The 15516-nt window shown below is 42.1% G+C and overlaps 2 protein-coding genes across 2 annotated transcripts; one reads left to right on the top strand and one right to left on the bottom strand.

The window, feature by feature from the left end:
• The first annotated feature begins 784 nt into the window (after positions 1–784).
• LOC128735905 (NADP-dependent malic enzyme-like) lies at positions 785–2720 on the top strand. The gene is made up of 3 exons (XM_053830384.1): positions 785–804; positions 869–2502; positions 2566–2720. The coding sequence occupies exons 1-3, from the start codon at positions 785–787 to the stop codon at positions 2718–2720; spliced, it is 1809 nt and encodes a 602-aa protein (XP_053686359.1).
• Positions 2721–13553: 10833 nt separating this feature from the next.
• LOC128742586 (uridine diphosphate glucose pyrophosphatase NUDT14-like) lies at positions 13554–15117 on the bottom strand. The gene is made up of 2 exons (XM_053838999.1): positions 14618–15117; positions 13554–14556 (listed from the first exon to the last, which is right to left on the bottom strand). Exons 1-2 carry the CDS (start codon positions 14982–14984, stop codon positions 14105–14107), a joined length of 819 nt encoding a protein of 272 aa, XP_053694974.1. The 5' UTR covers positions 14985–15117; the 3' UTR covers positions 13554–14104.
• Positions 15118–15516: the final 399 nt, after the last annotated feature.

The raw sequence follows: 15516 nt of genomic DNA, 5'->3' as shown, positions 1-15516 counted from the left end.
ACGCCGCCTACAATACAAGTTACTCCCAGATCCTGTTACGCCGGCTGTTACCGATAGCACAAGGTTTCGTAGGAAATTACCAGGCGGGCTTCATGGGGGCTCGCCCAACTACGGACCAAATTTTTACTAACTGATAGATCTTGCAGAAATGCCGGGAGTACAACGTCCCAACACATCACATTTTTATTAATGCGACTGGGTGCGAGCAACGATTCCTGAAAGTGAAGGGATTGATTTTCGTTCGTACGACTTATTATCAGGGCCCGACAACGTCACCTTCAATTGCATATCGTCACTCAATAATGAAGCAATGAATCTTCGGTTTCAACTGAAGCAGCACTGCTTCGCTTCCAAACTGGTTTAAGTCAGCGACAGTGAAACGGATTTCACTTCATCATGGCTATCAGTTTTAACTTCTCCTTAGTACTTTTCTATCAAATATTCAGCAGAAGGCCAGCAACTTTGAATGCAAATTAATAGAATTTAAGTAACAATTCTTACAACGCAACGCATATTTTAATTAACCTAGGCAATATCGATAAATCGTGCCTGACTTTCAGTCGTCGTCAATTAAAACAGCCACCAACTTCAACTGATGCTTGCTTGAAACAATTTGTTTACTCTAATGTTGAGTTTCGATTATCCCAATCCTGGCTTTGGCGCAGTATGCCATGAGCTGTCAATGCTAGCAACAAAAATTCCCAATAGAAATTCATAAAAATTTCAATTTAAACGAAATAGCAAAATTTCCTTGCCCAGCATCGTTCAATAGGAGCACAAAACAATGGCACTCAGGATTATCAGGTAGGTAACCAGCACGCACACCTCAGCTCCCGTTCCCCTTCAAGTGAAGTAAATGTTTCCTCAGACTGACGATGCGACTGCTGAAACCCTACACGTCGTTCCACTTTTGTCCCCACGGCTATCACGAGGTCAACGGAAACATCCTCGTGCCCGGACAGATTCGCGGAATGGACCACCTTCGGGATGCTCGACTGAACAAAGGTCTTGCGTTCACGCTCGAAGAGCGCCAGCTGCTGGGATTACACGGTCTGCTGGCGCCACGTATCAAAACAATGGACGAACAGCTGGAAATATGTCGTACCGCATTCGCAAACTATAACCATGATTTGAACAAGTACCTCTATCTGGTCGATTTACAGGATCGACACGAAAAACTGTTTTTCCGACTAATCTCCGAGAATGTCGAGCAAATGATGCCTATAGTCTACACACCGACGGTTGGGCTGGCCTGTCAGAAGTTCGGTCTGATCTATCGACGACCGCGTGGTTTGTTTGTGACGATTAACGACCGCGGGCATGTGTTTCAAGTTCTGCAAAATTGGCCGGAGTCAGATGTGCGAGCTATCGTCGTAACCGATGGCGAGCGTATCCTAGGTTTGGGAGACTTGGGAGCTTGCGGTATGGGAATTCCCGTCGGAAAGTTGGCATTATACACGGCGTTTGCAGCTATAAAACCTCATCAATGCTTGCCAATTGTGATCGATGTGGGTACCAACAATGAAGCATTCTTGAATGATCCTTTCTACATAGGGCTGCGACAGCGGCGTGTCCAAGGTTGCGCATATGATCAGTTAATTGATGAGTTCATGGAAGCGGTTGTGCGTCGTTATGGGCAGAAAACCTTGATTCAGTTTGAGGATTTTGCGAACCAGAACGCATTTCGGTTTTTGGATAAGTACAGGCATAGCTATTGTACGTTCAATGACGATATCCAAGGAACGGCCGCAGTCGTTGTGGCGGGTATCTACGCCGCTCAGAAGGTTACCGGTAAAAGGGTTTCAGATAATAATTTTTTGTTCTTCGGAGCAGGCGGAGCAGCTGTCGGAATATCAGATTTGCTAGTGAAAGCAATGCTGATCGAAGGCTGCACTTCGGACAAGGCGTACGAAAAGATTTGGATGTTCGACAAAACTGGTTTAGTGGTGAAAGGAAGGCACCGGGTGGAATCTAACAATCATGAAGTCAAATACGAGAGGAATCACTGTGATATGGATAACTTTGCTGAAATAGTGAAAGAAGTCCAGCCATCGGTTTTGATTGGTGCCTCGACTGTGGCTAATGCTTTCACTCCAGATATTCTACGAACAATGGCAGAATGCAACGAGCGGCCGGTGATATTTGCGCTATCCAATCCAACATCGATGGCCGAATGTACGGCACAGCAAGCGTATGAATGCACGGAAGGAAGATGTCTTTTTGCTTCCGGTTCACCGTTTCCGGAGGTTAACTTTAACGGAAAGACCTACAACTCGGGACAGGGAAACAATGCTTACATCTTTCCGGGAATCGCCCTGGGAGTGATCGTTTCCGGAACGTATCACATCTCGGATAACTTTTTCCTGATAGCTGCCAAAGCAGTTGCCGACAAGCTGACCGACGAAGATCTCTTGCGAGGTTCGCTGTATCCGCCGCTCGCTACCATTAAAGATTGCTCGCTGGAGATCGCCCTCGGGGTGATGGAATATGCTTACGAAAATGGTATGTTACTGGAATAACGGGGTGAACATGGTGGGTGACATTTTACGTTTCTGTTATTTGTAGGAATTGCATCAACCTATCCGGAACCGGTAGACAAACTTGCGTTCATTAAATCGCGTCAGTATAATTTTTTATACGACAGTGCTTTACCCACGACCTGGCAATGGCCGCAAAAGGCGCGGAAGCTCTGTCAGCAGTTTGACAAATACGGGAAGTGAATCTCAGAGTGTAAACTATACTATATTTTATACACATGCTTTTATGATAACCAAATGTTTTCGATACGTGAGGTAAAGTTTTGTAACTCACCTTTTAAATAACTGCTGCCATTGCGGATCTGTCGAACGAATATCCCGTTTTGTTTTTGCGCCATAGCCGAATTCCGATAGCACACCGGAACAGAAAGTGGTGGATGACGGCACTTCCTTGAATAAGACCGCCAGAAACATTCACGAAAACTGCATAGGCAACACCCGCTAACTTCCGACTAGATGCGGGTTACCGTACTTCACGTAATCAACACTCCACTACAAAACCCCCCGGACACTTGCCCGTATCAAATCAGACCTTCAACCACTCACGGGCATATAGACTTTCTTTGCTTACAGCCTTGGAGAGCACTCACTTGTACACTTGATATACCTGCGCTGGCTACACGACGTTATCACTTGACCACATAGACACCGAACCGACCAACATGGAACTACGATGACTACCGGCAGCACGGCAGATATAGGTAGGTGGTTACGCGGGTTACACTTCCCGTTTCCGGGCTCCATGCTGGACAGCACACAGGACGCGCACGTGGTGGAGCTCGCGAAAATTTTTTCCTTTTTTCTTTTTCGAAAAGGGGTTACCCGCAAGACGTACAAGGGCGTAGTAATCAGAGATTACCTGAGTAATATTTGTACTGTTGTAATCACATCATCAACACCAGGGGCTTGCGATGGGTGCCATGTTTTTGTTGCCAACATCTCAGCACATCTCGACAAAGGTTGGCAGCAAATCTACCTGTCAGACGGGCGCTATTTCTTGCATTTTTTGAAATAGCGCCCTTCGTTAAGTGGACTGTCAAACACCGTTCGTTAAGATACGGATAGCACCCCGCTGATCAACACAGTAAAAAAGTTGATCGCAGAGCTGCCATACCCACACGGAGGATAATCTCACAAACTTGTTTTAAACATTAATTTGGTTGTCGAACAAACAAAAATTATTGCTGTTTCAAATTACATTTTTGTGACGCCAAATTATTATTTCAGTTTATTACGAAATCGTCTCAATATTGTAATCAATGTTTAATTTCTATATTATCCCAAACAAAGATTTTGCTTGTAACTACCCAAAAAGTCGCTAATTTTAATTAACGGTTTGCTTATTTCTAATAACATTAACTTTATTTCGAAATGTTTCTATTAACCCCTAAAGATGCCTTGAAACAAACTCTCGTTTATGTTTATTTTAAAACTTTGTAATGCTTGTGCTCACTGCGACCCAATATTTTGTTTAAAATAAACTAAAGTGTTGATTAGAAACAATAGACTGCAGTTGTTAATTTATACACAGAGAACAGATTAACAGGCTCGAAGGAAGTAATCGATTTTTTGTGCGTAAAACCTGTCGGTGGCGCCCTCCAGAAATAGTTTGCCAAACGCATCAAAAAATATCCATGAACCTTTATCAATATTTCTTTGTGCTGGAGTTACATAGCAGCGATGGCAGCTATCTCTGTGATTTCAATTCAGTTTCAATGGCCAAGCAAAGTGTTAAGTTTTACATAACCAGGGCACACTTCATTAGGCAATCAAGGTTATCCAGTTTTTAGAACATGTTATGTAGGTTAAATCATAGTGTAAAATGTTAATATCTGGTTTTGGAAAAATGATTTTTATTTAACAAAAAAAAATAAACTAACTATTTAAATCATTTTAATAACCGGAAATAATCAGATGTAGTGATTAAACTGTTTAAATAGCTGGAATTTTGTCAACATGAAAAATTTGCAACTGTTCAGAATTAGGCACTGTTTTGAATACGTTGCTTGCACGGCATTTATTATGGTATCTCTTGCTCATTGGAACTGCTTTTAGTCATTTTGGAACGCCGTCTATGAGTTTTTTCGTGTATTTGGTAAGAATTTTGTCCCATTCGTCCATCAAATGCTTTTTAACAAAGATCGTTTCTGTTAGAAATCTGATGGTCGATATATTCCCAAAGGTTTCCATAGGGATTGGTATCTAGAGATTATGGTGAAATATATCAATAATTTTTGAGCAGTTGTAATCAGATTTCTAAAAAAACGGATCTTAGAAAGCATTTTATGGACCAATGGGACAAAATTCCCACCAAATACACGAAAAAACTCATAGACAGCGTTCCAAAATGACTAAAGGCAGTTGCAATAAGCAAGAGATACCATAATAAATACTAATCCTTGAAAATAGACCATATCTGCGCAATCAAAACTGTTAATTCGAGTCCTGTAAGAATATGAATTTGAGTGGATTTTTGCATACGCTAATTTATATTTGTTTCTGATAAATAAAAACCATTTTTCCAAAACCAGATATCATACCTTAATATTAACATTATACACGACGATTTTTTCAAAATAACATAGCCCTAAAACTTCTGTTAAGCTTTCAAATGTAGAGACGATTTCTACATGTTTACATGAATACGAATTTGAATCCCAGTACGTAGATCTACGTCCTATCTAATACCACATCGATAATAAATAAATTATTTGCAGATGATGATACATTAAATGTACTCCCTACCAGGGCTTCGACCGGTCCTTTTTTCTACCGCAGTCACACCAACGCGTATTCAAGCTCACACCGTCCGTTTAGAGGCGGAATACGAACGCTATGCATAACACAACTGGCAGTTTGCTCAGTCAAACGCCGATGGCACACAGCACAACGAACGCGCTCTAGAGCTTTTTGACATTTTCGTTTCGATCAAGTTGCCTTTACCGTTTGGAGCAGCGAATGACTGCAAAACAGTCAAATGACTGGCAATCACCACGCTAACGAAAAGCAACCGCACAATCGTATGATTCAATGTTACAAAAAAAAACAACCACTACATGTGCTTGGAAGAAGTCGGTCGGACTCCGTCCAACACAAACGAATATTTTGCTTGCGTCGGACCGCCCAGTAAACCATTTGGTTTGTATATCTCGATTGCAACTGAGGTATACGAAATCATATCTGAACGAAAAAGTTATATTTCACGCCATATAAGAACATAAATGTACCAAAGTGGAGGCGATATACGTGCGAAAATTTTGACAACTATTTATAATTATATTTTGCGCAGTTTTTATAACACGCAACTAAATACTCCTGAATATATGATTAAGATATAATCAAATATTGCAATCGTCTATCCTGCTTTATAATTCACAGTCATGAATTGTATATGAAGACACGCACGACTGCAAAACAACTTATTGTTCACTTCGATTTGACATACTCAAATCATTATACAATTCCAATGTGAAATTGATATGAAAACGATTTAATGTGAACTTTCTATTACGATTTTGTGTTATCTGGGCGACGTCCGGGTGACAAACTATTACTGTGAGCAGCCGATTTGGAGATAAAAAGAGAAACGAAAAAATACGTCACCGTATGCTTCCAGTCAGTTTGCAGTTTATATTCTCAAAGCGCAAATTAAAACGGGAGATCGAATATCTGCTTTTGCTGAGATGCCGCATGAATTGTAAGACGGCTGCAGCGTAAGCGGCAGATTGACTGGATTCAAAAAACAGTCAAATGATCGTTCAAAAAGCGGAGTTTGAGTGCGGAAAGTTCGCATTCACGGCAGTCACATTCAACTTGCGATCCCTTTTCAAGCCCTGCTCCCTACTGACGCTAACGTATAGGAAATACGCTTGAATTACTACCAGAGACCCAAAATGACACGGGGACTCAAGGATACAGAATCCAAAATACGTGGAATGATGAACAGACGTTGCTGCTTCTATCGCTCTACACACTTAACAAAAAGCTCCGAATTCGGTAAAATTTTACCGAAATCTAAACAGCTGAACGTTCGGTAAAAATTTCGATAGTGCCAATCGACGTTTACAGATCATTAGTAATGTTTGGTGCAATAAAAATTTTTACCGAACGGTCAGCTGTTTAGATTTCGGTAAATTTTACCGAATCGTTTAAGTGTGTACAGGATGAAAATGGAGAGCATAGGTCCTTTAAAAAAATATAAAAATAAAAAGCAAATGTGGGAGAGTATCAGTACGGAGTTGAAACAGCAACACTTGGAGCTTCATTTACTGCCAGTCAAGACGAAAATCGATACAAAAATGTGTCGAAAAAAAATAAGGACGTAATAAAAAACAACCGAATTTCCGGCAGCACCATGCAGAAAACGCCGTACGATAGGGAAATGGCACAGATCGCGGCTTTGGATGATTCCATTGAACCAGAGATCATCATGACCGCAGGAGCATCAAGAAGAAAAGCTTCCACCATTAATAATGAAATAGACGATCCTAAGAAAAAACGATCGGATGATCGACAACTGTCACCGGAATCTCCATGTCCAGATTTTCCAACGCCTTCATCAAGACGCGGCACTGATGTCAATTCTCGGTTTTTAGCAGCTTACGAGGAAGAATGCCAGAGAAGAGCTACGAGACACCATGAAAAAATGCAGCGTTTGGATCAGTTAAACAGAAATCTAGATGAATTGATAAAAAAACTGTAATAAGTACGGTAACGTATATGTGTTGGTCAGAGCGTTAGGCGTATACGTTATTGGGCATTTTTTCACCCACCCCATCGACATCTATATATCGAGCTGCAGTGAACGTCAGCGACAGCATGTCCCGGGCTCAGAATTTGACAGCGGCCCCAAATCAAGCTACTGGCAGTCGAGTGAAACGAAGTGATGAAATGCTATTTCATTTTCTCTCACTCTGAGATGTTGGCGGCAAAAGCATGGTTGCCTGTCGATGAGGTGTTTTCACCACTAATTTTACCACCCTATTGGCAGGTAACCACACCGAAAAAACTATACACGTGCGATCAATATGCAGATCATATAGATATTTTCCTGGTGCTAATCACTACAGTTCCATAAGAATAACACATGAATCATATTCAATGGTAAAACCATGAGTAAAACACTTTGAGATGATCTGATATTCACATCAACTCATCGTGAAAGCCACGTGAATTTCAAATAGAATGACATTTCATAAGAGTTACCCTTTGATTAAACGTGTAAAACCAGTGAAATATTTATAAAAACTTAATTTCATGTGGATTGCAACAGGTTATGATCTAATGGTAAAACACGTGGATTTGCAATGTAAAAGAAGTGACTACCATGTTGATTGAAGGTTTGTTGGAGAAACATGGTTATTTAACGTGTTTTCCATATGAAATATTTCATTTCACGTTAAATCGAAGGGAAACGCTTTTGATACCCGAATGATTGACATATGAAACTAGATTATCAATATTTGCACGTTGAAATTCATGTGTAAGATCTTTTGGTAACGCCGTGTCTATTTTTATCAGTGCATGTTTTGGGTGCCAACATGATAGCGTGAGCAGAAATGAGATAGCACTTCATCGCTACGTTTCACTCGACTGCCTCGACAGTGTTATGGGCCCGCTGTCAAATTTTGAGCCCGGGCCATTCAGTCGCTGTCACTTACTGCAGCTCGATATACAGATGTCAATAGGGTGAATTTTACCGTAGGTTACCTATAAAATATACCGCGTCTCGCTCTGGCCAAAACTTTTACGTTCCCCTAATCGATTCGATTCTATATCAAGGTGATCACTCACAATGATTTGTTTGATATTCCCGGTTTTTAATCGCGAGAGATAAGAGAAATACTTGTATTTATTATTTTATCCTGTTTTAAAGAAAACAATAAAACATATTTAAATTATTTTGAAGTTGATTTTTTATCGAACATTACGATTTCCATCTGAGACAAGTTTGTTTCTTGCTTCTCTAATACGTTTATCATTCTGGACCCCCTTTGGTAGTTTTTTCGCCGACTGCCTTTTTCTTTGTCAGTTTTACGCAGCTTAAACGTTGGACTGCCCATTTTGAACAACTCTTTCGAGTTTCAAATGTCAGACCAACAAAACCAGCAGCGTATGACGCCTACAGTTCGTCGAATTAATCGCGTTAACTCGGAGGCGCCATCGCTGGATGAAATTGTAGTAGCCATCAAGAGTATGAAATCCAATAGAGCGACAGGGATAGACTGTATTTCAGCCGAAATGCTCAAAGTCGACCCACCTTTGTTAGCCCAGATAATGCATCAGCTTTTCAGCAATATATGGGAAACTGCAACTTTTCCGGTCGACTGGATGCGGGACATATTAGCCAATATTGGTATTCCAAGACTCTTCTGCTGGTGTTCGTTGACTTCGAAAAGGCGTTCGACCGAATCAACAACGAAAATATCTGGGGCGCACTTAGGCGTAGAGGAGTTCCAGATAAGCTAGTCCATCTCATCGAGGCTCAGTACGTGGCGTTCTCGTTCAAGGTTTTGCACGACGGCGTCTTGTCCGATCCCATAAGGGTTTCTGCTGGCGTGACACAGGACTGCATTTTATCACCGCTTCTGTTTCTCATCGTTATGGATGAGATATTAGTTGGGGCAATTGACAGTAGACCAAATCGAGGATTGCCTTGGAATCCTCCAACGATGGAGCAGCTAAATGACCTCGACCTAGCCGACGACATTGTCTTGGTCGCACAACGTCGAAACGATATGCAGAGCAAGTTAGACGACCTCTCCGAGAGCTCCCAGGCAGCAGGTCTCACAGTCAATGTAGCGAAAACTAAGTCTATGGTAGTGAACACTGACAATTCCACCAACTTTACAGTAGCGGGACAACAAGTTGAGCAGGTAGCCGTCTTTCAATATCTTGGTAGCCAAACTACGCCCGATGGTGGTACCAAGACTGATATAGCCACACGGATCAGGAAGGCCAGGGGTGTCTTTGCAGGTCTGCGAAACATTTGGCACTCAAACCAGATCACCCTACGTACGAAAACCCGAATCTTTAATTCAAACGTTAAATCCGTACTGATGTATGCCTGCGAAACGTGGTGCGTCTCAGCGGAGACAACGCAAAAACTGCAGGTATTCATTAACCGGTGCCTGCGATACATCATTCGTGCCTGGTGGCCTGATAACTGGATAGCCAATGAGGAACTCCATCGTCGGTGTCATCAACGGCCGATAGCCACATAAATTCGTGAACGTAGGTGGAAGTGGATCGGACATATCTTGAGGAGAGCAGCGAACGAGGTTTGCAGAGAAGCGCTCGACTGGAATCCACAAGGACAGCGTAGAAGAGGCAGACCCAGAGGCTCATGGCGACGGAGCTTAGTCAACGACATCCGGGACCGGGCTGTAGACGAGAACCTGTCCTGGCAACAGGTAAAAGCCATGGCGGGTGACCGCCAGCAGTGGAGATCCCTGATTTCATCCCTTTGTTCTGCCGGATCGGCGGACATGGACACATAGGGTAACTAACGTAATTTGGACCCCCTCAGCAGCTGTACATACTTTGGACACTTACAGCAAAATCAAATGCAAGTGTCCAAATTATGTACAGCTGCTGATGGGGTCCAAAATAGGTTGGTTACCCTAAGTAAGTAATCGAGAATCGAGAAAAAATGTCTTCATTTGTCTTCTTCCGGGTTTTCAGAATTTCCCCCCATTTAAATTGCATGGTGAAGACCAGCGGGGTGGTGTGGCCGTCAAACTACATACATTGTATACATGTCCCACTCGTTGGTTTTGGTACTTTTGGCACAGAGAACAGACTACCAGGTAATAGACAAAAAGTGTGTAAAAGGTTTTTATGTAATCTACGAGTAATCCTTCAATAGAGCACCCCTCGAGCAGTAAGTGGCATCAAACTAAATCTTGATGTCGCTGCCATCGCTGCTATGTAACTCCAGCACAAAGTAATATTGATAAAGGTACATGGATATTTTTTGATGCGTTAGGCAAACTATTTCTGGAGGGCGCCACCGACAGATTTTACACACAAAAATTCGATTACTTCCTTCGAGCCTGTTAATCTGTTCTCTGTGCTTTTGGTTCTAGTGCCTACTTAAAGGTTTATTCATTTTAAGACTACTGAAACTAATTAGAAAACAGTTAAACACAGCCTTTTAGCTATAATTTAACTAATTTTAGCTGTTATTTTCGGTATACTGGCTGGTTCCAAGTTGTCGCCGTCCATGGATGTTTAGTCCACTAAATTTTGACAATTTCACACCCCTGGTGAAGACATGTCTTCAAGTGAAGACATTCATTTCAAAATATATCCTCAAAAATGTCTTCTAAATGAAGTCATGTCTTCACTTCTGGCATCTCTGATGAGTAACCACTGATTACTTCGCACTTGTCTTGTAACGCCTTCTTGTTGAAAACCCCTCTGACGAAAAAGAAAAAATGGAGAATTTTTCGCGAAATCGACCGCGTGCGCGTGTTGTGCAATTTTCAAAAGTTCAAAATCTGTCTAATTTCGGAAAATAAGTCCGCGTGTGAATCCATTTTGTAAAAACTAGTAAAACAAATCCGAAGCGGAGTTTTGGTTGCTCTGATTCATTGCCGCGGCTCTGGTTTTCTCGTTTTCCGTATCACCAACGCCGGTGGTGTTCGCAGTGTCGTTCCGTTCATTTCACGGTGCCGCGTGCTGTCCATCAGCATAGAGCCTGGAAATAGGAAGTGTATCAGTACCAGTACCTCGTTGGTTGGTTCGGTATCTGTGTGATCAAGTGTAACGTCGCGATAGCAAGCGAGTCCTCCCCAAAGCTGAGCGCAAAGGAAGTGTGTGCCCGCGAGTGATTGAAAATCTAGTTTGGTTCAGGGGGGTGTCCGGGAGGTTTTCGTATAGTGTTGTGTCGATTATGTGAAGCGCGCTAACCCGGAAGTTTGCGGGTTTCGTCCAAAAGCCGCGAGCAATTTTAGTGAATGTTTCCGGCGGCCTTATCTAAGAAAGTGTCGTCCACCACTTTCTGTTGGTGCACTATCGGTATTCGTCAATGGCGCAATAACATAACGGGATATTCGATCGACAGAACAGCGATGGCATGTATAAAAGGTCAGTAACTATTACAAAATGTCATGGCCGATTTTGGAGTTTGCCCTTAATATTTCAATCGAATATCTGTTCTGACGGTCAAAATTTAGTTATAGAACGAGTAAATCATGCACTTCTGTCTCCCAGTTCATACGAAAAGCTACCCCTGCCTTTTATGTTTTTTTCGGTAGAGAATCCACAGTCCAGACTCTAGCTGGATCTGGATTATCAAATTCAGGAAACGTTTCTCAAATTTTTGGTCTACCCCTGCCTTTTATGTTTTTTTCGGTAGAGAATCCACAGTCCAGACTCTAGCTGGATCTGGATTATCAAATTGAGGAAACGTTTCTCAAATTTTTGGTCGCTATGTTAGCTGCCATCCGTTTAGAGCAGCCTTCCTCTCGGATTTCAGACGTCCTAACATGGCGTAAACCCAGGGTACCTGCTTCAGAACGGAGCGTGGATCTTTTCAGAGGTAGTTTAGAATATTAGAATCAGAATCCTTAGTAATCTGCGCGGGCAGGATTGTAGTAGGACATCCTTAACAAGCGGAGAAGGTGCCTGAGTTTGAACACTTGCAAAACATACATCGAGAAAGCAACCATTTTCGCGAGCAATCTTGCTGTCTTGCTGACTGGTAGCAATACAGTAGTAGTAATCGAGCAATCCGTTATTGATTTGAGATAGAGATGACGGGCTAATCTCACATTAACGTAACCAGTTCTTCAAAGCATCCTGGAAAATGACGATTTACTTGAATCAATCATTTTGCTTGTCAGCGGCCACGCCAACTGTGCAGCATTTACCACAGAGAGAATTCCAAGGTATCAAGCGGAATCAGAAATAATAGCTAATTCCATTACACTCCTTGAAATCAAGGGAAAGTGAAGAAAGCGTGGACCTCCCGTACCAAACGCTTCCTATAGAGATAATGATTTATTTACAGTCGTTGGGAGTGTCTGCTAATAAAGGATATGTGATACTCCGGTTCCTGGGGGATAAACTAATGGCATTTAGACCAGAAGCCAAGCTACAATTGCCCAAGGATATAGCGCCTTATTTCGCTCTATGAAAATAGATTAGTCTATCTAAAATATTAGTTTGAATAATGTAACACTTGAAAATAAAGTCTTGTGGTTCAATGGTTGCCTAAAACTGCAGTTGTAAGGTTAGAAACTGAAACCCACACGACGCCGCACCTTCTAGCTTGACTACTAGAGCTATGCTGGGCGCTTTCCGCTTTTTTTTAGTCTCCCATTTCATATCCTGGGATAGAGATGACGAGCTTGTTAAAATCGCCCAGAACGAATATCTCATCCGTTAAAGACGCTATCGAAGCTATTGCGTCAAATGATGAGTTCATATGAGCAATCCTTCAAGACAACGGGATTCCGGGGCGATCAAGAGGCACACAAAAACCGCCTCCGATGTGAAAGCTTCACGGGGTGTCCGTGGGACACTTGCTCAACAGGTATCCGCAATCGAAACTCCGCCTTCCGTAGCATTGCGGCTGTTGCACACACTTCCATCACACCGAAAGATCTCACAGTTAGAACCAAATATCTACCGAGAGCACGTATACGGTTGTCAAACCACATGCATGAAGAGCATCCGAAATACCGATGCCAATTTATATTCCACACAAAATTAGCTTAAATTAGGTAACGCACCATTATTCAGTCAACACAAGGTTAACTCAATCATCGACATACCACTGGAGTCATTCTTAAATATTGTTCACTGTTGAAACTTTTTAAAATCTTTTTAAAGTATGCAAAATGGAATTCTAAGTAGTAATGCAAACAAGTCAACAAAACAAATCACAGGAAAAATTTTAAAATAGGTTCTGCTTCAAAAATCATCAACGGAATTTGGGTGATTTGAAACTAGTCGCCTTGCCAAACCACAAATCAAAATTTCTACATAATTACACACAGGTGAGTGAGATTTTATTTAATACGGTATAACTATAAATGGTCTGTAAAAACGCTTTTTATACGCATCAAGCTATGAAAAGTCATGTCTAATATTAAGCATTTTGTCGATAAATTTACATCCTTTTAATTCGTCCAATTACTATTTCTATATATGTATTCATGTGGCAAAATTTTCCATCACTGAGTAATGATAATATTTTATTGCATGGGAATCAACAAAACAAGCAAATGTACTTTTGCTTATCAGGAATCCGATAAAACTGGTGCTTGAGAAATAAAATAACTGGATAGTTACTTATACACAATCTCATCTGTGGTGCTTTGGTGGTTTATCTGTTAGTATTTGAGAATTAATATTCTAGAAAAAGATGGCTACTAAATTCACTATGAGAAAAGTAATCTCTTCTAACAAATCGCAGTTATCTCTGTGTGCAATCAAAGTGATTTTAAAATAAACAGTAGTTACGTATCGAGCCTGGCTGAACGTTCAACGTTCAACACGAGCTTCAGTGAAAAAACTATCCAGCAATGATGTAACAACAACAAAAAGAAACGCAAATCCTATGCTTCAATCTTCGGAGCACGGTTGGTCAAGAACCACAAAACGCCAAACAAAAACGACGGCGGGCTGGTCATGTTGCTGCCCTTCGACGTCATTTTCCGAGCTTCATCCAAACTGCACTCGACCACGTCGATCATTTCGTCGTCCACACCGCCACCGGCCGACGGAACGCGATCCGCATCGGTAACCTCGGCGTAGAACAGCACCTGCAGCGCGCCGGAAGTTCCAACACCGGCCCGGTAGCTAACAACCTCCTCGATCCGCTCGATCGGCACGTTGTAGCCACACTCTTCCAGCACCTCCTCCCGTGCGATTTCGACCATCGAGATCGGTTTGTCCACAATGCCAGCGCACAGCTCCAATGTTACCGCTATGGACGGTGGATACTTTTGCATGTCAATTTTCGAACCATCGTCTCCGGCTTCGGCGCTTACCAGGTTGTAATAAACAGCTTTGGAACAAAAATGTTATACTTCAGAAAGAATAAAACCAAAATCAATAGTGCTACTCACCTGGACGGAACTGCCGGACAAAAACGAGCCGCTGTCGGGTGACATTAAAGATGATAATCGATACCGAATCGTGTACCTTCAGCAGATCCCAAGATTTTTCCTTTCCATTCTGCGTGTAATGGAAACGGAACGGTTTGACGTACGGAGAATCCCGCGGCAGCGGACCGTACCGAATGTTGGTAATGTTGTTCATTGTCCGTTTCTGGATGGTCCAAATCGGTGTCTTTTGCTGACGAAGAAAACAGCTGACGGCTGCGGCTGGTCGATTTGGGGGTGAAACCACTACTACCACTGCACCAAACAACACAGGAGTAGGAGGCCTTGAATGTAAGGCTCGCGTTTGCGTCAAGGTTTTGAGAATTGACATGTTGACAAGATATTCTGCTTTCTTTTTGTTTACGCGTCGTTGCTAGCCCAGCGAGAGACTGGCGGCGAGTGCTAGCGCCCAAAGACACCACATCGGTTTGGCACACCCTTCCGGACCGAACTTATCAGATTATCAGATCAGATGAACTGCCCAAAACAGATGACGCAACAAATTAGGTCGTGTTTGTATTGAACGCTTTTGCGACATTTCATTGTGTGAAAGTCAAATTCCAATTAACCCGACTTTGTGCCTTCCGCATTCTATTGCGGTGACAGTCTTTACTTACGTAAACAGTGCTCTCATGACAGCAAAATAAATTATAGCATATGGTTGGTTTCTTTGCTAGAAAGTCTGACTAAGCAAGGCATGAAGTAAAGCAAAAAAGATTATTTTTATAGCATGATTCACACAGCTGTGAACTTTAGGTATAACGGTTGAACACGATTCTATAAAAAGCCAGAAATATTAGAACAGTTATATGTTACCTCGCTAGCGCTGGTTGGATCCTAGGTTGGGCCAATCAACCAAACGT

This window comes from Sabethes cyaneus, chromosome 1 (genome assembly GCF_943734655.1).
Source record: "Sabethes cyaneus chromosome 1, idSabCyanKW18_F2, whole genome shotgun sequence".
Taxonomy (NCBI): Eukaryota; Metazoa; Arthropoda; class Insecta; order Diptera; family Culicidae; genus Sabethes; species Sabethes cyaneus.
The sequence above is the reverse complement of the archived record's forward strand: the minus strand, read 5'-3'. Positions and strand labels throughout refer to the sequence as shown.

Coding starts and splice junctions, on each gene's coding strand:
- LOC128742586 (XM_053838999.1), bottom strand. CDS start 14,984: ATGTCAATTCTCAAAACCTTGACGCAAACGCGAGCCTTACATTCAAGG. Junction 14,557..14,617: donor TGTCCGGCAGTTCCGTCCAG/GTGAGTAGCACT, acceptor TTTGTTCCAAAG/CTGTTTATTACAACCTGGTA.
- LOC128735905 (XM_053830384.1), top strand. CDS start 785: ATGGCACTCAGGATTATCAG. Junction 805..868: donor ATGGCACTCAGGATTATCAG/GTAGGTAACCAG, acceptor ATGTTTCCTCAG/ACTGACGATGCGACTGCTGA. Junction 2,503..2,565: donor GGAATATGCTTACGAAAATG/GTATGTTACTGG, acceptor TGTTATTTGTAG/GAATTGCATCAACCTATCCG.